Source organism: Labrus bergylta, chromosome 10, assembly GCF_963930695.1.
Source record: "Labrus bergylta chromosome 10, fLabBer1.1, whole genome shotgun sequence".
Taxonomy (NCBI): Eukaryota; Metazoa; Chordata; class Actinopteri; order Labriformes; family Labridae; genus Labrus; species Labrus bergylta.
The window spans coordinates 1,342,165-1,366,668 of NC_089204.1; the positions used below are offsets into that span (position 1 = coordinate 1,342,165).

General features: G+C 40.2%; 4 protein-coding genes across 7 annotated transcripts in view; 2 read left to right on the forward strand and 2 right to left on the reverse strand.

Moving 5' to 3' along the window:
- Positions 1 to 5: 5 nt before the first annotated feature.
- Positions 6 to 3,751, reverse strand: fignl1 (fidgetin-like 1). 2 transcript variants are annotated; one of them, XM_020646152.3, is made up of 2 exons: positions 3,218 to 3,751; positions 6 to 2,477 (listed from the first exon to the last, which is right to left on the reverse strand). In XM_020646152.3, the coding sequence occupies exon 2, from the start codon at positions 2,458 to 2,460 to the stop codon at positions 517 to 519; it is 1,944 nt and encodes a 647-aa protein (XP_020501808.1). In that variant the 5' UTR covers positions 2,461 to 2,477; positions 3,218 to 3,751; the 3' UTR covers positions 6 to 516. The 2 variants fall into 2 exon arrangements, with proteins under 2 accessions (XP_020501808.1, XP_020501807.1); XM_020646151.3 differs by having other exon boundaries at positions 3,191 to 3,751.
- Positions 3,752 to 4,077: 326 nt separating this feature from the next.
- ttl (tubulin tyrosine ligase) lies at positions 4,078 to 10,730 on the forward strand. Its single transcript, XM_020646147.3, has 7 exons — positions 4,078 to 4,819; positions 5,037 to 5,115; positions 5,247 to 5,479; positions 5,722 to 5,857; positions 5,952 to 6,221; positions 7,061 to 7,204; positions 7,323 to 10,730. The coding sequence occupies exons 1-7, from the start codon at positions 4,651 to 4,653 to the stop codon at positions 7,519 to 7,521; spliced, it is 1,230 nt and encodes a 409-aa protein (XP_020501803.1). The 5' UTR covers positions 4,078 to 4,650; the 3' UTR covers positions 7,522 to 10,730.
- A 1,180-nt stretch (positions 10,731 to 11,910) lies between these two features.
- On the forward strand, positions 11,911 to 15,328 carry wu:fj16a03 (uncharacterized protein LOC335475 homolog). The gene is made up of 3 exons (XM_065959413.1): positions 11,911 to 12,068; positions 13,773 to 13,874; positions 15,174 to 15,328. Exons 1-3 carry the CDS (start codon positions 12,023 to 12,025, stop codon positions 15,257 to 15,259), a joined length of 234 nt encoding a protein of 77 aa, XP_065815485.1. The 5' UTR covers positions 11,911 to 12,022; the 3' UTR covers positions 15,260 to 15,328.
- Positions 15,329 to 16,681: 1,353 nt separating this feature from the next.
- Positions 16,682 to 24,504, reverse strand: part of LOC109993229 (EMAP like 4) — a 30,045-nt gene continuing 22,222 nt past the window's right edge. For all 3 annotated transcript variants that reach the window (XM_020646115.3, XM_020646114.3, XM_020646116.3), the window contains 5 exons: positions 24,078 to 24,175; positions 23,280 to 23,367; positions 23,093 to 23,191; positions 21,499 to 21,629; positions 16,682 to 19,318 (listed from right to left, as the gene is read on the reverse strand). In XM_020646115.3, coding sequence (XP_020501771.1) covers positions 18,863 to 19,318; positions 21,499 to 21,629; positions 23,093 to 23,191; positions 23,280 to 23,367; positions 24,078 to 24,175 — 872 coding nt within the window. In that variant the 3' untranslated portion in view covers positions 16,682 to 18,862. The remainder of the gene's footprint in view (positions 19,319 to 21,498; positions 21,630 to 23,092; positions 23,192 to 23,279; positions 23,368 to 24,077; positions 24,176 to 24,504) is intronic.

Here is a 24,504-nt window from a genome sequence, read left to right on the forward strand (position 1 = left end):
AAAAGTTATCTGTATGTTATTGCATATTTTTATTCAATGAGGAAATAAAAAACATTTGGATTGCAATGAATTTAAACAAAGTAAAGCAAAGGCAGTTACAGGTTTTATATGATATAGGTGAGAAAAAATCTAACATGAAAGTCATACTAAAAATACTGCTGAATACTCTTCAGGACGTTGCCAAAAAGGAAGCTCATGGGAATCAAGAAATACAAACAGAGATCACTGCTTTGTCTGGAACACAGGCCACATTCACATGTTATGCTGGCTCCATGTATATAAAATAATCAATTTGAATTACATGCTTGGCACACAGCTAGACATTACTCAATTTTTCTTAGAATTTTGACTGTGACAAATGTAAGCTCATTCTTTAAGGCAATAGTGTTTTGTGCTCCTGCTGTTTTATTCACCTGCTCTATCTGCTCTGTATGCAGCAAAAAATGTAATCTGAATCTCAACTCAGGATTACATAACATAAGTGGTGGCAGAAGATATTAAGGATGAGAGGCAAATCTAACGTCCACATCCAAAAGTCTTATTCCACTCTTCGTACAGCTCTAAGTCCTTTGATGAGACACTGGGTCGTACTGTCTTCAGGGCCTCCTGGAAGTCACTGTAGATAATTGGTCGCACCTCATCTGCAGTTATAGTGGCGATGTCACTCAGCTGGATGCTGCGGATTGGCCCCAGTGCTGCTTCTTTACACAGCTGGGTCATATCAGCTCCAGAGAAGCCTTCTGTAGCTGTAACCACACTCTCCAGCTCTGAATCTACGAGCTGGTTCTTCTCTCGAGCCATGAGGTTTGTTACTATCTGCCATCGGGCGGTGGCTTCAGGCAGTGGGATGTATAACCTTTTTGCCAGGCGTCGCCGCGCAGCCTCATCTATCTCTTGAGGCCGGTTGGTGGCGCCAACCACAAGTATGCGGTCCTCAGCGGCTGTTGCTGCCCCATCCAGTTGTACCAGGAACTCTGTTTTTATTCTTCGAGATGAGTCGTGCTCCCCGTCTGTCCGCTGGGACAACAGTGAGTCAATTTCATCAATGAAAATCACAGCAGGCTGGTGGCATCGGGCAATGGCGAACAGGGCTCTCACCATTTTTTCTCCTTCCCCAACCCACTTGGACGTGAGCGATGAAGCACTGATGCTAAAAAAGGTAGCACCTGACTGGCAAGCTATGCATTTTCCAATCAGGGTTTTTCCAGTTCCCGGGGGTCCAAACAGCAGAATGCCTTTTGGAGGACCACGGAGGCCAGTAAAAATGTCAGGTCGCAGCATGGGCCAAACCACGATCTCCTTTATGGTGGTCTTGGCGAACTCTAGGCCTGCTATGTCATCCCAAGATATAGGAGGCCCGTGGTCCATGATCTCACTCATGATCAGCTCAACTATCTTTGGCTCAAAGTTTTTCAGTCGCTCATCCAGGATCTGAGGTTCCCCATTGGAATCACGGCTCAGCCCACCTTCCTCCTCCTCTTGTCGTGGCATAGGTGATACAAATTTGGAAAATGCACCTCGAGGTCTATTAGCTCCCAGAGATTTCTTAACAGTTGCCGACATGCCAGTGGCCTGCCCTCTCTGGGACTGGTGTGAATGTTTTTTATGTTGATCAACAACAAACTGCTCACGAGCAGTTTTGAAATTGCTTCCGCATCGCAGGTCAGTGCTTGCTTGCCCGTGTTGCCCCCTGCCACCATCCCCTCCATCTGGGTTGTAAAAATTCTTGCGCTTTGTAGGGTTGGAGTTGGAGAAGAAAGAGGCCTGATAACTTTGTGTGCCATTTGCAGGGCCTGGGTTGCCCTGCGGATAAACTGAAGATGAATGACTAAACACTGACTGTGGTCTAGCTGGAGGTCGGGAGAATGAATTTGAAGTACCTGAGATACCCTCAGAGCCTCTCTGTCTATCTGACATAAAATTAGTAGCAGGATTGCTGGCAGTATTAAAGTCTATCTTTTTAGGCTGTGGTGGTGCTGTAGGTTTAAATAACACAGCCTCTGACCTGACTCCAGGTAAGGGAGCAGACAGGAGGTTTCCTTTGCTCTCTGGCCCAACACATATGTTTACATCTCCTGGTGCCACCAGGGAGCCTCCTCCCCCTTTCACAGACTCAATCATCTTCTGCACACTTGGTAGCTCCATCACATTCTCCACAGTAAGGGACGACTCCCATTTGTCACTGTAATTCCTCTGACTGCGGGCCAGATGCAGTGCGCTCTCTGCATAGTTGTTAAGCCCTTTGCGGGGGTCATCCGAGTCCAGCACTGCAGCATAGCGCTCTGAGTAGGTCCTGAGCAGGCTGTCCATGCCGGCCTGAGAGAGCTGGGAGCTTGCCCATGCATACTGAATGGAGAGGATATGGGCCCGGTAGGCATCGGCCGTCTGTTCAGGTGTACAGTTGCCAGATGAAATGTCAAAGGACCTCCTCTGCCATTCGTCCAGGTGTGCACCACTCATGCCTGGCCTGCTCCAGTCTGGTGAGGGAGAGGGGGCAAATGTCATTAAAAATACAAGACCTCAGGAAAGGCAAAGACACACATCGTCCCTGACCCATACACAGAAAAAGTTCAATTTCCTTACATTGCAGTCTTTTAAACGCATTTAGAAAGCCAATGTTTTAGCTTGACACTTTCATAAAGTTTAGGGATCCACAAAAACAGTCCTTAAAGTAGCATGGATACTACTGAGTATTGGTTAAGGAGTAACCAGAGGCTGAGGGCTCCTGTAATTTAGTCAACAGTATATAGGTCAAGCTCAAATAACCCTGGAACACACTGATTGGCTTCGCATCTCAGTTGCAACTCATTGTTGAGACAATTGTCTTTAAAACAGCTTTTTTTTTTAAAGGTTTGTTTGTCTCAGTGCCGGAGCTAAGATAACTCTAACCATGAATGGTAATGTGTTGCATTGACAAAGCTTAAATAACTGTAAACACGGTTGTTTACCAACCATAAAGATACCTTTATGAGAAACTATTCCAGTGTCTCTGTTATATGACTGTAACAATATAACTCAATGAATATGTAGCTGCTGTACTACAAAGTTGCACTGTAAGTGCCCTACAACCAAGAAGCCTTGTTGTGTCTAAGATGGCAAAGGCTGAGTGAGATGATAAACAGTCTGGACATTCATACAGACATGCAAGTTAATTATAGTATGGTATGTTAATACTTTTACATTAAAATACCTGCACAACAGTAGAGTCCTCACTTACTATACGTGCTATCTTCTGACGATATTGTGACAAATAATACACAAGTTCATAACGTTGTCGGAAACTTAGTTAAAGCTGCTTGACTTTAACTCGCCGTCATGTTATTCCCGCCACTTGTTTCTTCTCCACAAGCACGACTTCCTGTTACGTTCCAATTCGTTTTACAGGACCCTACATTTGTCTTGTGATATCCTCTTTACCAGATGAGGAAACTTAACTAAAATAGTCTCAACTTAATCTTTTATCTGATGGTAAATGCACAATCTCAGTTGAAAACCCGACCGCTATAATACGCCTACTTACAGCAAATCACTAATTTAAAAAAATGGGAACGCAGCCCTTAGCTTGGCACAAACAAGTGAGTGCTCCATTTATCCCCCAGTGTTGCAGAGAAAGCGGTAACTACCATTCAAGTCATATTACGCTGCGCTAGCGATTTCAACGTAACAAGATTCGTCTGAAGAATATATGTTGCCCTTCACCTCGATCGAAAAACTTTTTTTATCCTGATATTTTTCATCAACAGGGTCCTGGCTAGGTCCTGGCTAATAATTTGTTCGGAGGACTTGCGCGCCACCCTGTGGCCTCAACAGGCGATACAAATAATAAGTAGAACGTCGCTCTATTGTGTTGCATTCTGGGAAATCGAGTACCGATAATATTGAAACGCAGTCGTTCACTGGATTCCAACGTAAACGTAATTTAAGAATTAGATAAATATCACTAACTTTCAACTGAAGTTATGCTTATTAAGTTTACATTAATAAAAAACATCGTAAAAACAAATAATTCACTGTATTAGTGCATGCATGTACTACAATAACCACAATCGTCCAGCTATTGTTTATGCTGTCGACAGTGGATGACAGCGACTTGCAAATCTTCAGAAAAGCATACGCCAGCCGGTGGGCTTACAATGTGCTTTTATGCTTTGGGTGTAGAGCTAACTATTTAGCATTTTCATTTCGCGTTATATGAAAGAAGTATTTGTGTCTGAGGAGGGACATTGGGAAAGTTGTTTTGGTTCTAAGTATTCACAGTCGACGCAGACCGTTAGCTATCGCTAAACCGGAGATGTAAATGAATCCAGACGGGATCAGCCCCTGGAGCCGGTAGCAGTCAGTCACACCCTTGTCTGGGATTTCTGAAGGACCTCTGTCTTCGGAATAACATGAAAACGCATGCTATGTTTTTTTTATGTGAATTAAATTAGTGTTTAAGATTTGTGTTTTTGAGCTTCAGATTGAGACTTTGATTTAGCTAAGTGAAGAGTGTGGGTTTGTATATGACTGACTCATCATCATGGCTGGGACAGAGATAGCCCTGAATAGTCTGTCTACTGCAGTGTCGACTAGATAGCCTTGCCGGAAAGCTTACTTATTTACACAGCCAATAGTTTTTATTCTACTTCACCTTGGACTCTTTGTGGCAGTATGAATACCCCGATGTACACCTTTGTCACGCGTGACGACAACAGTTCTGTTTATGCAGAAGTTTCCAAAATCCTCATCGCAACTGGACACTGGAAGAGGCTTAAAAAAGACAATCCGAGATTCAACCTCATGCTTGGTGAACGGAACAGACTACCCTTTGGACGTCTGGGTAAATAACTTTGTCTAGTTTATCATATGATGCAGACTGCAGACAGAGAAGTCTGTTTGTGTGTGCTCTGTCGGATGTACACACTCTGCATGGCTGTTTGTTCCAGCATGCTGTCAAATGATTTTTCCCTGTCGTAGAAAAGCGCAGCCAATTCTCTCTCAGTGTGCACATTTTGGTATTGTAATTAATTCAAAATTTCCCTGCTTGGGCTTAACAGGTCATGAACCAGGACTGGTGCAGCTGGTGAATTACTACAGAGGAGCAGACAAGCTTTGCAGGAAGGCATCCTTGGTCAAGTGTGTAACTCTTTAAAATAATATGTATCTTGTGTTTAGCTGTCAATCATCATGTTACTAATGCACCTTTCTGAAAGTGAATTATTAAAAAGGGTATACATCAGCTGACCATTTCCATTCTTTATCATTAGGCTTATAAAGACAAGCCCAGAGCTGTCTGACTCTCATAACTGGTTCCCAGAATCCTTCATCATTTATCCCACTAACCTCAAAACTCCTGTGGCTCCAGCGACCAATGGCATTAGCCATTTAAAGAACAACCCCAAGACAGATGAACGGGAAATTTTTTTGGCCTCTTATCTCAATAAAAAAGAAAGTGAGGAAGGCACAGTATGGATAGCCAAGTCCTCTGCTGGAGCTAAAGGTAAAATGTATTATCTTTTCATTCATTGAAATCCATGATGAAGTTAATGTTAGTCGAAAATGTTCCTTTAACTTTCTTTTTAAATTAAATGGAGCTACTTTAGCTCTATTCAATGCAATGCCATTTAGCAGAGTTAAACTATCTTTTTTTATTATAATCAACTACTTATATTGTTCACAACCTAATAGCCATAGTTGATGGCATCGGTGGCTGCTTAAAATATTTGTTTGTCACTGCATCAGGTGCTGGCATCTTGATATCCCATGATGCTAATCAGCTGCTGGAGCACATAGATAATCAGGGACAGGTTCATGTGATTCAGAAGTACCTGGAGAAACCTCTGCTTCTGGAGCCAGGACATCGAAAGTTTGACATAAGGTAAGTCTTTTCAGTCTAACACAAACCCACAGAGAATGTGATTATTTGTCCGAACACTCTCAGACTCTAACGGGTAATATTACGTTATTGACAGGAGCTGGGTGCTGGTGGATCATCAGTACAACATTTACTTGTACCGGGAAGGTGTGCTGCGTACTTCCTCGGATCCCTACAACAGCTCTGACCTACAGGACATGACCAGCCACTTGACCAATCACTGCATCCAGAAGGAGCACTCGGAGAACTACGGACGATATGAAGAGGGGAATGAGATGTTCTTCGATGAATTCAGGCTGTACCTGCTGAACACTCACAATGTTGTCCTGGAGACCACCATATTACCTCAGATCAAACAGATCATAAAGTAGGTCCTTTTTGATTTTGCAGCATTATGCCATTATACACTCCTGTTACACCTCTATTACTACATCCGATGACTGCTCAGGGGCTATATGACTTTGCCACAACCATTTGACCTCCATGCTCTATACATTGCAGATAAAGTATACCAGGGGGCATATATATCCCACCCTGAACTGGGCAGGATATTTACTTTGACTGTAACTGGAATAAAATATAGCATATATTTGTGGTCAATGAAAAATGATGGCTGAATTGTCTGGTCAAATCTGTTCTCTGTGATAGTGTCATTAAATAACTCAGTCTTGTTCATGTCACCTCAAGCTTAATCACTGTTCCTATAGATAAATGGAAAGTGTTTTTTATTTTTTATTTAAGTGTTGGTATGATGGCTGGTCCCCAAATTTGTCCTGACATTTACGTTGAGCAGAAGACAAAACATACTGACTGACCGGTGATTAGTTAATTTCTTCTCTGCCAACATCCGGTTCACATTTCCGATGCAGATTGTAATGTCCAAACAGCTGTTTGATGGGCTGCGATGGAATTCTGCGATGGAATTCTGCGATGGAATTCGCATCTTAATTGTCCTTAATGGATCAATTCAAATGACTTTGTTGATCCCACATGTGGTGGCCAAAAATGGAAATTGACCTGCATGGCCCAAACTATTTACATTAGAACAAATCAGATTCACATGCAAAAGTCCAACTGAATGCAATAAGATTAAACGTGCTACAAATACAGAAGCAAGGCAACGTCAAAAACACACAACTCGAGAACTGAAAGTTGTTCTTGTGTTTTTTTATGAACAGCTTTTTTTTTTGCTGTCTGTTTTCACAGGAACTGCCTGACGTGTATTGAGCCGACAATCAGCACCAAGCACCTGTCCTACCAGAGTTTCCAGCTCTTTGGATTTGATTTCATGGTGGACCAGAGCTTCAAAGTGTGGCTCATTGAGATCAATGGGGCTCCAGCTTGTGCACAGTTAGTAACATCCAGCAGATTATTCATGTTTAAAATGTTTCTTTCTTTCTATGTCATCTTATTAAGTCAGTAAGTCAGGTTTAATGGTTGGCTCCTGTGTTTTCCCTCTCTCCTCCAGGAAACTATATCCAGAGCTATGTCAAGGTATCGTCGATGTGGCTATTTCCAGTGTCTTCACTCTGAACAGTGGCTGCGAAACCTCATCTGCTTCCTCTTCACCATATTCCTCCTCTCCATCCTCCATGTTCACCACCAACTCCTGCTCCTCTCCCAAACTGAGAGCGCCTCTTCATGTAGGTCCTTTCACGCGACTGTAAGCGTGCACATTTCCCCCTCATCTTGGTATTAGCAGCTTCTTCCACTTTCTGTCTCACTTGTAAACTCTTGAGAAGTAGCACATGCCAGCCAGCCAAGCCTTTATTTCTACCAGTCTCTGTTAGGCATGGGGGGGGTCTTCTTCTTATTTCACTGAACTGCAGACATTATGCATATTATGATTGTGAGGACGGTTATGCATCAACAAGAAAGTTTATTGGGAGTTTCTCAAGAGGACAGATGCCCTACCATCTCAGTTTGACCACTGGGTTCTCCACACCTCAGTGGAGGTCTAAAGGATGCAGAGACACTCCAAATGAGACTGTAGTGCCTTACATTTCCAGCCACGCTCACTTAAAAAGACTGCCGATTAGCAAACTCTTTTTTTGTGACTTTTACCTAAAGCCTTTGCACTGTTGCTAAAACAAAAAGCCAATGCTGTTAATGGTCAACAAGAATTGGGATATAAAAAAGTTTGTTGATATTTAAGATCTATGTAGGTTTGGGTAATTATTCATGTTGTTGTTTTTTTTTTCATAAGAAACTTTTTGATCTTTTTTTTAATCCGGCCATCTGCACCCATTCATTTCAGTGAGGAATTCCAACAGTGATCAGGAAGCTTCAGAGAGGGGAATGTTTCAATGTAAGAACTCAATGTGTCTGATGAGATTAACATTCAAGCTGTCAAGTCTGGTCTTGAAATCTACATAGCTCTTAGCTTGACCTTATGGAAACAACATTGAGCGCAGCTAGAATACACGAAGAGAAGACCGTCCATCATGTGGTAAACTCAGGTTTAAGTCTGTCCCAACAAATTCTGCTGAATCGTTCCGGCTTCTGACATCTGTATCGCAAGAAGGAAAGAGAAAAGAGATCTCTAGCAAAGTGATTAAGAAGAAAGCATTGGCTTACATGATTCCTTTCTTAAAGGTAGAGACAAAAGCATTTTTCATTGCAGCTTGTAAACACAACATTCAAACTGGGCCCCTCCTCCTCCTATGCTCATCGGCCCCCTGAAGCGAATACTCACTGCAGGACCTAGTGTGTACTGCTTGTACCTACACTGCAGGCTACCGCAGGCTAACACACCACCTGTCCAAACAGAAAGTGGACCAACTCCCCATCCACGGGTGAAAGCCAACTAAAGGGTCAATCTTGTTTTTGAACGAGCTTTAACTGCTTGGCATGTCGCTTCACTATGAAGAATATTTGCTCTTCTTTGCCGCTACGTCCGCACCGCCAAATTCACCATTTGGAGTGAAGTATGATTGTTGAATTGTATTCACTCTCAAACTCACCTGCGTCCTGTCATTGACTGGAGGAAACACATCCACTCCACGCCAAGAAACAAAAGCAAAACAAATTATGAAACTCCACAGTCACCATCACACATGTTTGGAGGCCCAGAAGTGATGATTCAGCAACATTTCTTTTTTTACAAGTCTATGTTTTATTCTTTTAGGAAAAAGCTACTAACTCTATCTGTAATTGTGCTTTTCCAAAACGTATGGACAATTTAACATTTTCATTTATTTTGGAAGCATGTTTTTTTGAAAGCATGGAGTAGTTTGCATCCTTATATAAAAGCCCCCACAGCACCTTTTTCCTTAGTTAGTAAAGAGCTTCCCTGATGTCTGTTTTGTATAGATGGATGAAGATCCAGGCCGACATTTTAAAGTGTTACTAAACTATTGAAATGAAATGAGACTGTACAGTTAGTGACATAAAGACCCCATGAAATGAAACTGAGTGAATAAATGAGATTAAAGAGCCCAAAAACACAAACAACATTCAACCTAACTCAGACATTACTAGACCAGTCTTTAGTCAAACAATAGATCAACCAGTTCTTATTCATGTTGAGCTGAATCATATCAGATATACCACACAACATGCAGAGCAGGTCTAGACTGTATTCTTTGTAATAATAAATGTGTCAAATATTTGATTACCAAAGAAAGGACAGTCACAGAATACAAACACAGGTCTTTATTTCATCACTGCCGCTTCTTCAGTTACTGCTTGTGTGATCATGTCGGACACATTTTCTTAAACTCTTGGTTATTTCATCAGAAACCATATCTTTGGTTTCATGGGCTCCTTGAAATATTGATTTTCTTTACTTTTTGCTTTCTTTGATGTCTTTGTGAATAGTTGAACACCTTTAAAGAAACTGTCCAAAACGACTTGTGTCTGGACTGGTTTATGTTACTGTTTGGACTGTTTGTTATAGAATTATTTAGTTTAATGTTTAAATTAATCTTTCAGTTATGTTAAAAAAAAAAACATGACGGTTGCATGTTTGGAAGTGTTTTTTAAACTGCTGTGTCCAGGGGCTCCTTGACACAAACAATATGTCTTTAGGAGTTTTAGATGCTTTTGGGCTAAACTGTTTGAGTCCCTGCTGTCCCTCTGTTCTAAGAAGAATAACAATGTGTGAGGCTTTGCTTTCCCATGTGGTGACTAGCATTAGGAAAACCTATCTGAGGACTTATTTCTGATTTGAATAACTGTATATTTAACTCTGTGAAATGAAGGATATGCAAGTGACTGAAGGTGAGGCAGATGAAGAAGTTACAGAGCAGGTGACACTGTTAAAACAAACAAACCTTTTACTTCAGATTCATGTAGACTCATCCCTGTTATTATTCATCATAAAGATTCCAGAGCCCTGCTGTAGCTGAAATGAAGTTTGAAAGTTAAGAAGGATATTCATGTTTAAAAAAAAGTGTTACAATGTTGTGATTGTGAAGACAAAGGGGTTACACGTGTTTGTTGATTTGTTGAAATATAAAAAGAGACTGTCAGTATTAGTTTGACTTAATTGTGAGGGGAAACGTCTTTCTATCAAAGGGAAAGGTGCCTTAGAGGGAATTGCATATTGAAAACAGAAAGCAATGAACCTCCAACATTTAAATGCACCTTTATCTGTATAGACTATAGTGAATTTGCCTCATTCCTTGTTGACCTTTTTTTGGATTTAATGATGTCATTTTCTGTCATTCAGAGTTCTTTGCACACCAGGTTTGGTTTAACATTTTGTCAGTGTTTCCTTATATTTACCAAAGACCAAATTCATGCTGTATTATCTTATGTCAAACATTCAGAGAGAAGGCTGTGCTGTGTTTCTGTAGCTGATGTGTTTTCTTTTTTCAGTCTTGCATGAATATTTGTCGTTATCAGAAACTAGAATAAAAAATCGTACTATCAACACGGTTCTGTTATGTCTATATTGATGTCTAACTTCATCCACTCAATGTAATTCCTCCTATGTTAACACCTTTTTTCAGTTAGTATGCAAACATCAATATTATCATAATATGATATCATGACCAGATTTAACAGAAAGAAGACAGAAAATATATCATTCAACAAATACTAAAACACACACACACACACACACACACACTCACACAGGTGTGTCAGTGCCTCTTCTTCATGATTATAAAACCTGCTGCATGTAGTCTTAACAAGTGTATTAAAAAGCAAACCCTTCAAACCCTTAACCAATGCAAAGTCAAAAACACACATCTTCAGAAAACAATGCATCAGAGAAATGTTCCATATTCCAGACATAACGGCATGATGTATTCTAGGCCTGTAGAGGGCGCTGAGTGAAGCGGCTTCCTTTTAGAGAGTTTGAGGGCGAATGTGCTGTCACAACCATGTCAGTGTTCTGAGGGCCAGGCCTCCAGCACTATGGTATAAAAACACAAGAAGGACTACAGGGAATACAGTAATTAATGAATTTGCAATATATAATATACATACTCAATGCTCAGTTCTATTTTCACAAGACCCCATATATCAAAATGTTCTTGCTATCTGAGATCTGGGTTTCTCATGGCTTTAAAAAATAGGAAAACCTCTCTGAGTTAGTGATGTATTTACCTCTCTCCTTTTCAGCCTTCTGTGTGGGACAAATAGATGTCTGGTAAAGTTCAACTTCATTTGAAATGCACAGATAAATGATATGTCCTCAATAATCACCGATCATTTACCAGCCTGTATTGATTCAGCACGGGGCATTGGACTATGGAGAGAAAGGTTACTGTGTGTATAGGACCCTCATATGAGAGGACCATTACAGATCAAACAGGCCGTCAAAACAGACAGGGGTCCACAATGCCTGTATGGTGCCAATCATTCTTCAACAGAAACATGAGGCCCTCCTATGACATGATTTGGACTCTGACGAAATATTCATGACTCAGCAGAAATGCCAACTGGTATCCAGGCATGATGTGGAGTCATGACTCAGCAGAAACACAGGACAGCCAAAGACAGGATGTGAAAAATAGTCTGAGCAGGAACATCAGACAAACACAGACATCATGTGACTTCAGTTCAGTTCAGTTTGTTTTTAGATAAGGTATCTGTGTGTGTGTGTGTGTGTGTGTGTGTGTGTGTGTGTGTGTGTGTGTGTGTGTGTATATAAAGTAAGATAAGTTCTTCCTGTCCATTTCGTTGCTAGTTGAGACTTCAAGACAGAAAACCAGAACCATGAAGGCTTACCTGCTGTTGCTGCTGCTGCTGCCTCTCTGCTCAGGTACAATCACATACTCACACATGAAACCATGGATAGACCAAGTAAAGGAGGATTTAAGTTAACATACAAGTGTTTAAAAAATAATATAAAACGTTCTTCTCAGAAAACACCCAGCATTGTGTGTGGAGGGTTAGAATGGATTTAGCCAGAGGTTTGTCATGGGGTCAGGAAAAGTTAAGACTTAGTCTGTCTTTTTGTAAATAAAGGTTTTATTTTACTCTAGCCAACAAGCATCCGATGTACTGCAGCATAACACTCCTGTAGTAGAATTGTATGAATAGTAAATTGACATACCTTATCTGTGGCAGAATACCAGAGACATGTTTTTGGTTTAACATACTAAGAGAGACCTTGAGGTTGTATTTAATACTGTCAATGAAAACATTACAAAACAAAAACTAATGCATTTCTCATAAACAGTGGGTGCGTTCGACAACAGACACATTTTGAAGCAGAAGCTATGCTCATCTTGAGATCACCATCTTTTTAACTAATTCTTTAAGTAAGTGTACATGGCAGCATGTACCGACCCTCGTCTGATAATCTTTAATTCCAGTGCAGAATACATAAAGTATGTATGTTTATGTTTTTAATAAGGCAGTCTACCACCTCATGTTGTCAATGTTTTGGAGAAAGCCTGGAAATCATTCTTTCCAATTCTTCAAGATATTCAATAAGTATTTAAAGCCTGCACGGAGAGCAGAAGAAAAGTTTATCCTTCTACTCTTACACAGTAAACCCTTATTTTACAGTGTTATTAATTTTACACATTGATGCAAGATTTGACATGTCTCATTTTCTCTTTGTTATCCTGTTTGAGAATCAAAACACTATGTGAGATTATCAAAGTGTGAGTATTGTCTAAGGGCTGAAAGGGGCTGTATCAGTTCTGAATCCAGGCTCTGTGTTGATGTGGGATGCTGATTTGACTTGTCATGACTTGAATCTGTCGTGTCACTGACCTTACTTAGTGGCTTATAACATTAGGTCTGCAGTAATCACATGTGAATTAAAGCAGTTTCAAATGGGCATTATCCTTACTAGAGATTTGTACTTTTTCCTTCAATGTTATGATTGAAAATGTATTTTTGCTGAGGAAGGTTCCTAACATAAACAATGTGGAAGTACTGAGGAAGGGAGCTTTATTGCTTCCTTTAATGTCCTCTTAACACGGAACTATCCTTTACAATAGGAAATAAAAAGTCAAACACCATTTTGCCATTCATGAAAACAGACATTTATAAGGGCAGTAAGAGCATTAGTATGCCTTTTTTTTAATTAATTGAGCAATTATTTTGTTCAAACAGCCAATCACTTTCACTCCGTAAGTATTGCACCTTTCTGATTTGACAGATCTTAATAGTTAGTTAGTCAATTGTTTAAATCTCTCCAGGTAATATGAAGTGATTGCAGCTGTTTTGATTCAGCGTGTTATGGCTCGTGGCTGCAACATGTTTGTTGTTTATTGTTTGTTGGCCCACAATAAATAAGAGAACAGAAACCTCTGAGTGAGTTTTACTCGATTGCAGCTCAAAATTCTTGACTGACGTGTTGGAGGCTATAATATAAACAACTTATACTAGTTCAGCCTGACCCACCATGACACATTAATCAAATCATCAATAGTTAACTAATAATAGTATAATTACCATATATGATCATTCCCACTCAGGTGTGATCTCACTAGGTGTGTTTGTGTTACAGCTAAACAGTTTTCCATCCAGTGTTATGGTCAGGACTACCATATGGTCGACAACATACTGTTGGACTGCAGCAGTGACATCAAACAGGCCTGCTACACCAAAGGTGAGTCTTCTACCTGTTCACACGAACTAAGCCCTGTACAAAGGAAATGTCCCTGCAGTGTGTCCTTTAGGTGTGTTTGTAAAGTGCTCCTTCTATGTGCATCTCTTAGATTTGTCTGTTGTGTCATTCAGGTTGATCAAAATTGTGTGTTCAGATTTGCACTTTTTGTTCTTTAATCAATCAATCATTTATTATTGCACAGCTCTAAATCATACTAAATGTTATCTCAGGCTACTTAACTAAAGGAAAATAAATAGGTCTGACCCGTACTATGTATTTAATTATTTACAGAGGCCAAAGATTAATCCACCATGAGAAGCACTTTGCAACATTTGTCAAGAGTTGCAAGGAAAAACATCCCATCCTGGTAGAAACATTGAACAAATTATTATTCATGGTATAAAGCCGTCCACCACCTCTGGATGGTTTGCTTTTTCTTAAGATGTATCCTTAAGATGTGTCCTTCAGGTGTGTGGCAGGTGTTTCCTTAAGGTGTTTCCTTAGAATGTATCTTCAGGTGATTCTGCCAGATGGAAAAATCCAGGTATTCTTCAGGTACAGTTTTTTAAACCCCAAGTTTGACATTATGTTGAGAAACTCTTTTGGAACCAGAAACGACCATATTTGGACAGAAGGGAGAAGCAGGAAAGAAGTGTAGTGATAATAGAGTAGAGTCTATGCTCAAGGCTAAATCTTAAGCCTGCTAATTTGTTTGTCAATTAACTAAGATACCTAATCGATACCTGCTTATAAGTGCTAACAAAAAAGTTAGATTTTGTCACTGAAAAATGTGGAAAATGTCACTGAAGAAAAAGGAGCACAGACTTCTTGGAAAGAACTATTTGTCAGATATTAACATCAAAATTCCTCAAAAGCAGCAAAAGTACAAAAAGGATCAAGAGGTTGAGTTCAGTGACTGAATTTATTGACACCTGGCAGACAGCAAGAAGCTCCCACTTGCCCAGCCGCCATGCCTCTTTATATAATTTGAACATGGATCTCAACGGGGGCTGACTCGTATATCGAGGGAGCCACTTCAGGAATTTTAGTTTTTGGCATTTATGTGATAGTTTCATTTTTCAACCGCAAGATGAAATAATCACATGTGAAACTTCAATTAAGATCTTAAACATTTACCTCAAGTTATAGCATGTCATGTCTTATTTAGTAGTTTTTGTAAAATGAATGTTGGTACATATTGGATTTGTATATCCCTGTGAGATCACACTTAGAAAAGAAGCCTGTGTCTGTGGTGTGTGATTGGAGGCTCTGATGATATGTTTCTTGTTTGTTACGCAGGTAACGGAGAAAAGGGCTGCATTCAGCTTGAATACTGCTCCAAACCTGGCTGGGACTGCTGCCACACCAACGGCTGCAATGCATGAGCCAATCACAGCCCAGGAATCATTGACGTTGACAAAACAAATAACGTGAAATAAAGTTGTGACAGAGAATTCCCAGAATTCAGTTTTTGTGTGAATCTGAGTTAAAAATTGACTTTGTGTATTTACAATGGGTCTTTTGAACTTTGAAACACGTCTCAGTAATGTTTGTATGAACTTTATGAAGTTGGTATCATCCCGGGTAACACAAATACTGCTCATGGATAAACTGCAGTCTGACAAGAGGAAAGGAACACAAACATTCTCAGCTCAATGTAGTCAAAGTATCACATTATAAGTATTGATCATCTTGTAAAGATCTTAGTCTTTGACTTTTAAGATTGGATACAGATGGTGTCAAAGCAAGAAGCAGATTTCTTAAGGTATTATCTAAAATTAAACATAGTATTAACATTTTTACTATTCTTTAAACTGCTACTTAGTGATGAATGTCCTTTTGAAAATAATGATTTATATACATTTGAGTTTATATGCCATTGATTTATTATAGCTGCAGGCAGATTGTTTTCTTTCTATCTTCATTGCCAAGTCCTCTGCTGCACAGAAAGCTAAAAAAGGCAACTTTGATTGTCAATCAATCAATCAATCTTTATTTGTATAGCATCAATTCACAATTTGTTTTATTTCAAGACACTTTACAAAGAGCAGGTCAAAGACCTAACTGATGGTTATGTATATTATATTACAAAAGAGCAGGTCAAATAATGAACTCTGTTAAATTGTCCACAAAGACCCAACATTAATCTTTTACATAATATTTAACAGAGTTACTGTGGCAAGGAAGAACATCCTTCAAGAGGCAGACACATTCAGCAAAACCAGACCTGCCTCTGTGTAATGTAGCTGGAACGTACAGTGCCACCTAAAGGAGAGATCTAACACTGCAGGATGAACCACCATCTTTACAATGATAACTTTTTTTTCTGCACCCTAAAGCAGGATTTGCAGTTAGTGAGGTTACTTCCGGGTTATCTCTGGATTTCATCTTTTACTTGGGTTAATCGCCATAGCAACTTAAAGTTCACACACAAGCAGGTTGAGCATATTGTCAGAGTACATAAGCATTGTAGCCTACTTGTTTTACTTTTGACAAGAAAAAATGCTTTGTTTTTAATCACGTTTTTTTTTACACCGCGTGGTCCGCAACTGAATGAATTTTGCTTCAACTATCACACATGCTTTGAGAAAACATCTGAGTGAAACATTTATTTCATAGACTCCACAAGTTAATTCTAGCAATGACCATGTTGAGGATGATGAGTGTGACAGCTTTTGTTAGGCTTAATGAAACCATGTAACAAAACGATATCTTGGAGATCTTAAAATTGCATGAAAGTACAGGTTTCTGGACTGTTTATAGTTGCCAAGGCAACAGCAGCAGGAAGAAACCGAATTAAAAAGCCATCAGTTTTGAAAACTTTTATTTTTGCATTTTTTTGTTGAAATCTTCAGTACAGTCTGTCATCAGACAGGAATGCATGAAAAAAGACATGATTGGCTCAAAACAGTCACATGAACATTGTCATTATCATTTATCAGTATAATTGTCTTATCTGAATATTGAAACATTTTAATCCAGAAACTCCTACAAACTGTTAGCTCCCTCCCCCTCCCCCTCCCTGAACATCCAGGAGTGTCTCTGATCTCTGTACAAGCCCTTCAGAGAGACGAGCATAGAAAAGACTAATGTTAAAGATTAACAGTATTAAAAAGGCAAAAAACATAAATGCCCCCCTCCCCCTTACCCCTGATAGGCCCTGCCCCCAGAGTGACATCATCATGACATTCAGAAAACATTTTGAACAGAAATGGTCCAGAAGAGACAAAAAAAAACAAAAAAACAAAAAACATGATCAGCAGTCATCCAGTGAGTCACTGAAAACCAGCCAATCAGAGGAGAGGATATCATGTATATCCTCCAACCTTATTGGCTGAGAGATGCAAGTGTTGAATATGAAGGGTGGCTGAGTATTTTTTACAGTGTTGCTGAGGAACTGCTGCCCCCTGGTTGTGAACAGAAATATACACACAGACATCTGCAGTATATACAAACAGAGCTGCAACACACACTCTCCTCTGACAGGTCAAAGGTCTCACTTAGATCCAACTCTGTCAACTACGGATTCAGATTTAAAAAAAATAATTGAGTCACAGTTTCTATTCTGGAGGTCAACTTTATGCGTCCCTTACTTCCTGTTAACTTCCCATTCACATCCTGTTTAACTTCCAATTTACGTCAGTGAGGTTGATTTCAGTGTCAATGTCTTGACACCTTGGTCATAAATCTACCTATCTCAGGAGGGGGTCTTGTGACAGGCCCAAGATCCATGTCCTTAAAGACCGCACAAGACTGAACCTCACCTGAGATAAAAGAAGAAGCTCTGTGATTGGCTATCAGAGACTTCTTGTAGCTTTAGTTCATTCATTTCAGTTTGAGCCTTTTCCTTTTACAATATACTTCGTATTTGAAGCATTCTTAACATGAAATGTCATATTTGTCTTTTTCAGATCTACAAAAAAAAAGCGCAACAAAATTAAGTGGCTTGAATGAATTTATCTTAAAGTATCTGCTGAGAAATTTGACACCTTAAATTCTGCACCTGACTTCACAGGAGTCCTCTGATTAATAACCATTTTGAATCAATAATCTTATTGATATTATTTATTTTACAACTCTAATAAAACATGCAAAGAGGAAGTTTTATCCCCAAAAAAGTTACCAGATTTAAAATACAAGTTTCTAAAACACTTAAGACTTGTTCTTAACCCACTTCACCTGCTCTATTCTCATTGGAGGAGAAAAAGTTACCTGAGACACAGCTGTTAGCTTACATACTGTAAGGGTCACAACAGGTACTCTCACCTATCCTCTGCTCTCTGCTGCCCCCCAGTGACACACAGGCAAAAAGCAAACCTGGACATTGGCAAGATTGATTAGAACGTGTTGGTGTTTGTATGTGTGGGCCAGGTAACTGCTCTCCTCTAGACTCCATCATACTCTCCAGTTGTTTCAAACTATGACATCATATTTGTTATTCCAACATGTGAGTGATGAGGAAACATGCAACTCTGTAGCCACATGCTCAGGTTCTGACACACACATACAGACATACATATGACTGTACTTCTATACTTGTGAGGACCCTCACTGATTAACATTAAACTACAATCACAGAGAATTCTTGATTTCATTTGTTCACATTTAGTCACCAATTATCTCCATTAAAACTGTGCTAAATGAGCTGTAAGCAACTCCTGTTTGCACTGTTATCATGGAAACAGACAACTATCACTGGATTACTTTGAAGAGAATGTAAAAAGATGATTCTTTAAGTGGATTTATGGAAGATTTTTTGTATGGACATCAGAGATGACGATATCCTTCTTACACTGAATAAAATCAATATTTGTTTTATGTCTGTGTTCACATTTTAACTTTTCATTGTGTTGCATTATACTTAAACATTCAGCTACGTGCCCTTATCTAAAACTGAAAGGACAATACAAATTGTCTTCAAAAGGTATAAAAGACCTGGTCCTCACAAAGATAGCTGTACCAACACACAACACACATTTTCCCTCTTTCTAAGAGGGGGGAGTGAGGGGGGGCAGCCCCTCATCACTGGGCGTGGCTGTGTCATCGCTCGGCTCGAGGCTGTCCTTCAGACTAACTGTGCTGTCTGAGGGGGGAGGTGTTGACTCAGAGCGGGGAGGGGTTAGCTCTGATATGGGTGGGGGTAGCTCTGTGGTGGGCGTGGTGCCACAAGAGGGTTCTTGGGTGCCATTGGCTGTTGGGGGAATGACAGGTTCCTGGGTGAGTGTAGCTGGGGCAGGCGGGGGTGGAGTGAAGACAGGATCTGCCCGGTGGGCAGCAGAGTTAGAGAGATGACCGTCAGGGAGAGAGAGCGAAGTTTTCTCCACCAAACGCCACTGCATGATGCTCGTGTCCTTCCCACCCGTGGAGATCAGGTGACTGTCGTTAAACAGGAAGCTGACATTTGTCACATGACTGCTGTGGGCGCTGTATTTATGACTCGGAGCCTGCAGGCACACAGAGAGGATTTATTCTTGATTATCTATCTGTTAGCTGGAAGCTATTTAAAACCAGTGCAACAATGTTCTTCCATTTGTTTATTTTAAAAGACTAAGAACAGTTTTAAAGAAACAGACTTTCCTGACATACGCTTGATTCATAAGCACACACTGTAGGTTCCCATAAGCTGAACCCACCAGAAGCCTACAAACGTAGCCTGACGTGCAACTGTTCAAAAAAGTACCTGCACGCCGAATCGACACAGACAGCAAGCCCTGTGATTGGTCTAAATTCCTCTCCTGGCTTGCAACATGTAATACATGGGGGTACTGAGTTTGATTCTGATGGGAAGATAAATATGTTCATTGTATCATGAATCTGTGTGTGTTCTTCATTACGTAGGCTAACTATTAGCACAAGCTAATAAGGCTATGGAGTTGTGCATTCTATCTCCTCCAATGACTCTTTTTTTCTCTTTGCAATAATTGCATAATAATCAACCGCTGCTCAATATTTATCATCATAAACACAATATGCTTGGTCTTAGCTGGTAAGGTTTCCTGTACACAAACAAGCAGAGAATGTGGCAAAACCACAAACTGGGGATATAACTAGCATAGTTATGTGCACTGCCAACTAGCGTTTGTAGGTTTATTGCTACAGTGTACTGTAGATTCAAGTCAGAATTAAAACCGCAAGCGGTGATGAAGGGCCCTCGCACCCCTGTGAATGTTGGGGTGTGTCCCGACCGCAGGAGTGCAGCAGCAGCAGAACGTGGCTAAGCAGCAGTTCGATTTGTGTAAAAGTTTTGACGTAGAGCAGTTCAGGATGGCACTGTCATGATAGCTATGAAATTTGGAGGAAATTGAGCATTGTATATAGAATGTAGTGCTTATTATTTGCAGTAGGGGGCGCTATGGTTGAAGTTGACTATTGTTAGGTTAAAGTGTTCAGAGGCGAACCCTGATCATACATGTGAAATTTTAAGCAGATCAAACAAAGTATCTGAGATGCAGTACCGCCTCTTTCCAGTAGGGGGCGCTATGTTAATAGAATAATTGTATTAGGTTAGATGTGATCAGGCCAGTACTGACATTGTTCATGTGAAATTTTGAGCAAATCTGACATTGTATATGGGAGGTAATATTTATTCTTTGCACTAGGGTTCAGAGGCCAACCCTGATCATACCTATGTAATTTCAAGAAGATCAGATAAAGTTACAGCCACTTCCTGTTTGATGGCGATGTGATTTGTGGACTTCCTGTTGAGTTTTGGGCGTGGGTGCAAGGTTTTGTCATTTTGGAAATGCATAGTAAAATTCAGAATTGTAGGTTCAACGTGCTGCGGGGGCTGAATGTTTGAAATAGATGTTTGACTTTACTACCAGGATCATATGAATGAAGTTTCGGGACAGTACGACTATGTTAAGCCCGTGGAAAAACTACTTCCTGTTTGATGGCGAGCGACGCGCCCGTATGGCGACAGCGTTGGACGTAGCCGTTTGACCTTGAAAGTGTTGTACGGCCAAGGTGTTAGCATGGTCCACACAAATTTTGAGGGGAAAATGAGCTACAAGGACATTAGCAATGGCTAATGCTAATTGAGAAGCAGTGACTTCCTGTTGTCAACAGGTGGCGCTGTGACTAACCAAAAAATGTCCATCACGGATGTGTTCAGGGCGGGTCCCGTATCATGCATAAGAAATCATAATATGATTGAACACTAGACAGAGATATAAGCATTTACTTTTTTGGCAAGTTTTGCCCTTTGACAAAATAACGTGCAGAGCACAACGAGATATGCTGTTACTGTATGATAGCCTGTCTAGAACGCACGGACACTGAGATTGCGTCGATCGGATGAGCGCCCTCGGGCAAGTTCGTTCAAATAGGAAGGCTGAAATCGGCGATTTTGAGCAAATTTCTGGCCATTATCGTGAAATTCAACTTTAATTTGTGGACTTCCTGTCAGGTTTTTTGAAACGCTGCAAGAGGATTTTTAGTCCGTCCCAACAAGCTTAATATGCGTACCAATTTTCATGAGTGTACGTGAAAAAAACCTTTATGGGGAGGCCATTTTGAAAATTTCAAGGGGGCACCACTGAATCATTTTGCACGGTTCGTGCTTGGGCCCTAATAACTATACATTAATCAGAGATGTGTGTGTGTGTGTGTGTGTGTTCTTTACCTTGAATCTTGAGCATGGGTAGGCGAACAGGTGAACTTTACAGAAGTCATCAGCCAGAGCAATCACCTTCCTGTTGTGAGATCTGATCAGAGCGTTGATGTCGGTGCCATCTGATCCCTCCGGCCACACACCTGACACACCCACACCCACCCACCCACACACCCACCCACACACACACCCACACACACACACACACACACACACACACACACACACACACACACACACACACACACACACACACACACACACACACACACACACACACACACACACACACACACACACACACACACACACACACACACACACACACACACACACACACACACAGAGTTATACACACAGATACATTCACAAACAGAGACAGAAATACAAAGACAAACACATATACAGAAATGCACAGGAAGACATGCAGAGATGGGCTGGGGCTAAATGGCTACATTGGAGGAGAAATGTATTTTGCTTGGTTTGTAAGGTTCCAAATATATAAAGTCAACTTTAATGTGGACAAGGAAAGAGAGAATTTGATTTATTTATTTCTATGCAAACCTGTGACATAATTGGGTTAGATGACTTTCCGCACCGGGTATATCTGCTAATGACAACAGTAAACATCTCTTGATGTAAACTCTGCTTCTCGCTCGCTCACGTTCTCTTCTTCTCTTAGTTTTATCGTCACTGTTCTCTCTCTGCCGACGAACAGAAACAGGCTAACTGGTTTATAACTGAAGGCTTGTGTGTAAACTAGTGCCTTAAAGCTTCTCCAGAGATAACTTTGACCCACAGCCAAAGTTATATAGCGCAATAAACAGGTGGTCAGGCTGTGCTGTTGACATGTCATTCTCCCTTTTGAAAGTGATTGTACCATTAAATCAACCTTTGAAAAGTTACAAATTGTAGCTTCAAGTTAACATTCAGATATACACACAGAAACATAAAGCAGGCAAAACAAACTTTACTTTAACTTAAAGGAATACTTCGGTACTTTTTAAAATGGGGATTTATGTTTGGTTCCTTTATTAGGAAAAAAAAAAACACGTTCGGAGTACTGACACGGATTCCAGGCTATGCAGAGGGGGTAATCTGAATCAAGTAAATGAGCTAATTCTAAGAACAACAAAAAAAAATGAACGGTGATATAAGTTTACATTATAATAATATTTACTTTAATGTCAGCAAGCCACCTTTATACGTTTATGTTCTTTTAAAAACCAAGCTATCCCTTTAATTTGAACAAAGAAACAAACTTGTGGAGAAACATTTAGTCTCAAAAGCCATCAGATGGTAACAATAGTTAGTGGATGTATTAGCAATAGATGCAGTAATTGTGCAAACATTATAGTATGGCAGATGTATCACTACCTGTACAGTTACAGTGTGAATAAGATGGAGTAGTTCAAGTTGTAGGAGTATTGGTTTTTAAATTAATTTTAGCAGAAGTTATGATGGTAGTTGTTTTCTTTAAAGGTGTAACGCTTTTTGTAGAGGTGTAAAGGTGTGTGAGTGTGTGTATGTGTACAGCTGTGCAGATTCACAAATGTACATCTGTCCAGGTGTGCAGGTTTAGAAAAAAGTTAACAGGTGTACTAACCAAACACATGGTATCCCAGTACGCAGGTATAAGTTGCCCAGTCGATGTCTTTACACTCTGAACGATTTCTGATCAGTTTACAACCGTTTGAAACGTCCCCTGAAAACACATCATTGTTACTATACAACAGTTCAGCACTACGACTACACAGTGACACGAGTATGAAGTGCAACATCTGAGTACTCACAGTAGAGGATCTCATAGTCCCCTGAGTTGGACATGATGAAGTTGTTGTCAGGTGACCAGTCCAGGTGTGTGATGTAGCTGGAATGTCCCTGTGGAGATGTAAAGAGAAAGTCATGAAATCACCTCAATGCTGAACGCACACTGAGGAACGCTGGTGAGGAGGCGCCAGCATACTGAAAATATATATATATATATATATATATATATATATATAAACAAAAACAAAGGACTATGGCTCTGATGGTCCACAGAAAATATTTTAACCCACTTATCATCTTTGTCTGCCTCTTGCCACACAACTGAAAAATGAAAACATACCCAGGTGCAAATTACAGGAAGAGGAAGAGCTCTCACAATTATAAGTACAACAATGTAACAAATATTCAACACAGGTAAAAACCCATTAAGGCTCTGAAACGTAAACAAAGCTGGCTGAAACTCTAGTGGCCTATTCTACTTGTGTTACAACAAACACCAGAACACTTTTCATACCAAAATCTGGATTAACTATCTCGTGAATTGACCAGTTTGTAGTGTTTTTCACTTTTCAGATGAGCTTACTATAATTGTCAACATTCATTTCCCAATATATTTCAGAGTAGGAAATGAGTGACTCATTTGAGACACAACTGTAGTAAAGTGGGATGTGGATGGAGAGGAATTACAAGGTTTCATCATTAAGTTCAGAGTTAACCACATGTTTGACCTTTCATGTGGAATCTGTCAAGTGGAAAGACTTAAACAACATAACATGATATCAAAGGAGAATATTTTAAAAAGGAACAACAAATAGACTCACTGTGCACTTCCCGTATCGACTGTACTTCCGTCCTCTGTCTGAGACGGTGTACAGGTAAATAAAGTTATCATGAGATCCCACTGCCAACAGAGAGCCATCTGTAGATACACATAGAGGAGCATTCATCAACATTTACTTCTACTAGAACAGATTCATATCCTTGCTGGGCCAGAGTCGTTATTTATGGTTTAATTCATATTCAGGCTAAAAGGGTGCTATAGAGCTAGAGTGATCAGCTTTTTACACAACAAGATTACTTGCATTCATCGGACCAGTCTACCTGTCCACAGTAGTGAACAGAGCCCACACTGTGAACCACCTCAAACACCACCCCACTACTGTACGGAGCTCAGCTGGTATGTTACTGGCTTGACACCCAGCAAAGAGCACCTTGACACACAATGAGCACGGCAGCTTTCATCCATTC

Coding starts and splice junctions, on each gene's coding strand:
- fignl1 (XM_020646152.3), bottom strand. CDS start 2,460: ATGAGTGGTGCACACCTGGACGAATGGCAGAGGAGGTCCTTTGACATT.
- wu:fj16a03 (XM_065959413.1), top strand. CDS start 12,023: ATGAAGGCTTACCTGCTGTTGCTGCTGCTGCTGCCTCTCTGCTCAG. Junction 12,069..13,772: donor GCTGCTGCCTCTCTGCTCAG/GTACAATCACAT, acceptor TTTGTGTTACAG/CTAAACAGTTTTCCATCCAG. Junction 13,875..15,173: donor ACAGGCCTGCTACACCAAAG/GTGAGTCTTCTA, acceptor TTTGTTACGCAG/GTAACGGAGAAAAGGGCTGC.
- ttl (XM_020646147.3), top strand. CDS start 4,651: ATGAATACCCCGATGTACACCTTTGTCACGCGTGACGACAACAGTTCT. Junction 5,480..5,721: donor GTCCTCTGCTGGAGCTAAAG/GTAAAATGTATT, acceptor TCACTGCATCAG/GTGCTGGCATCTTGATATCC. Junction 6,222..7,060: donor CAGATCAAACAGATCATAAA/GTAGGTCCTTTT, acceptor CTGTTTTCACAG/GAACTGCCTGACGTGTATTG.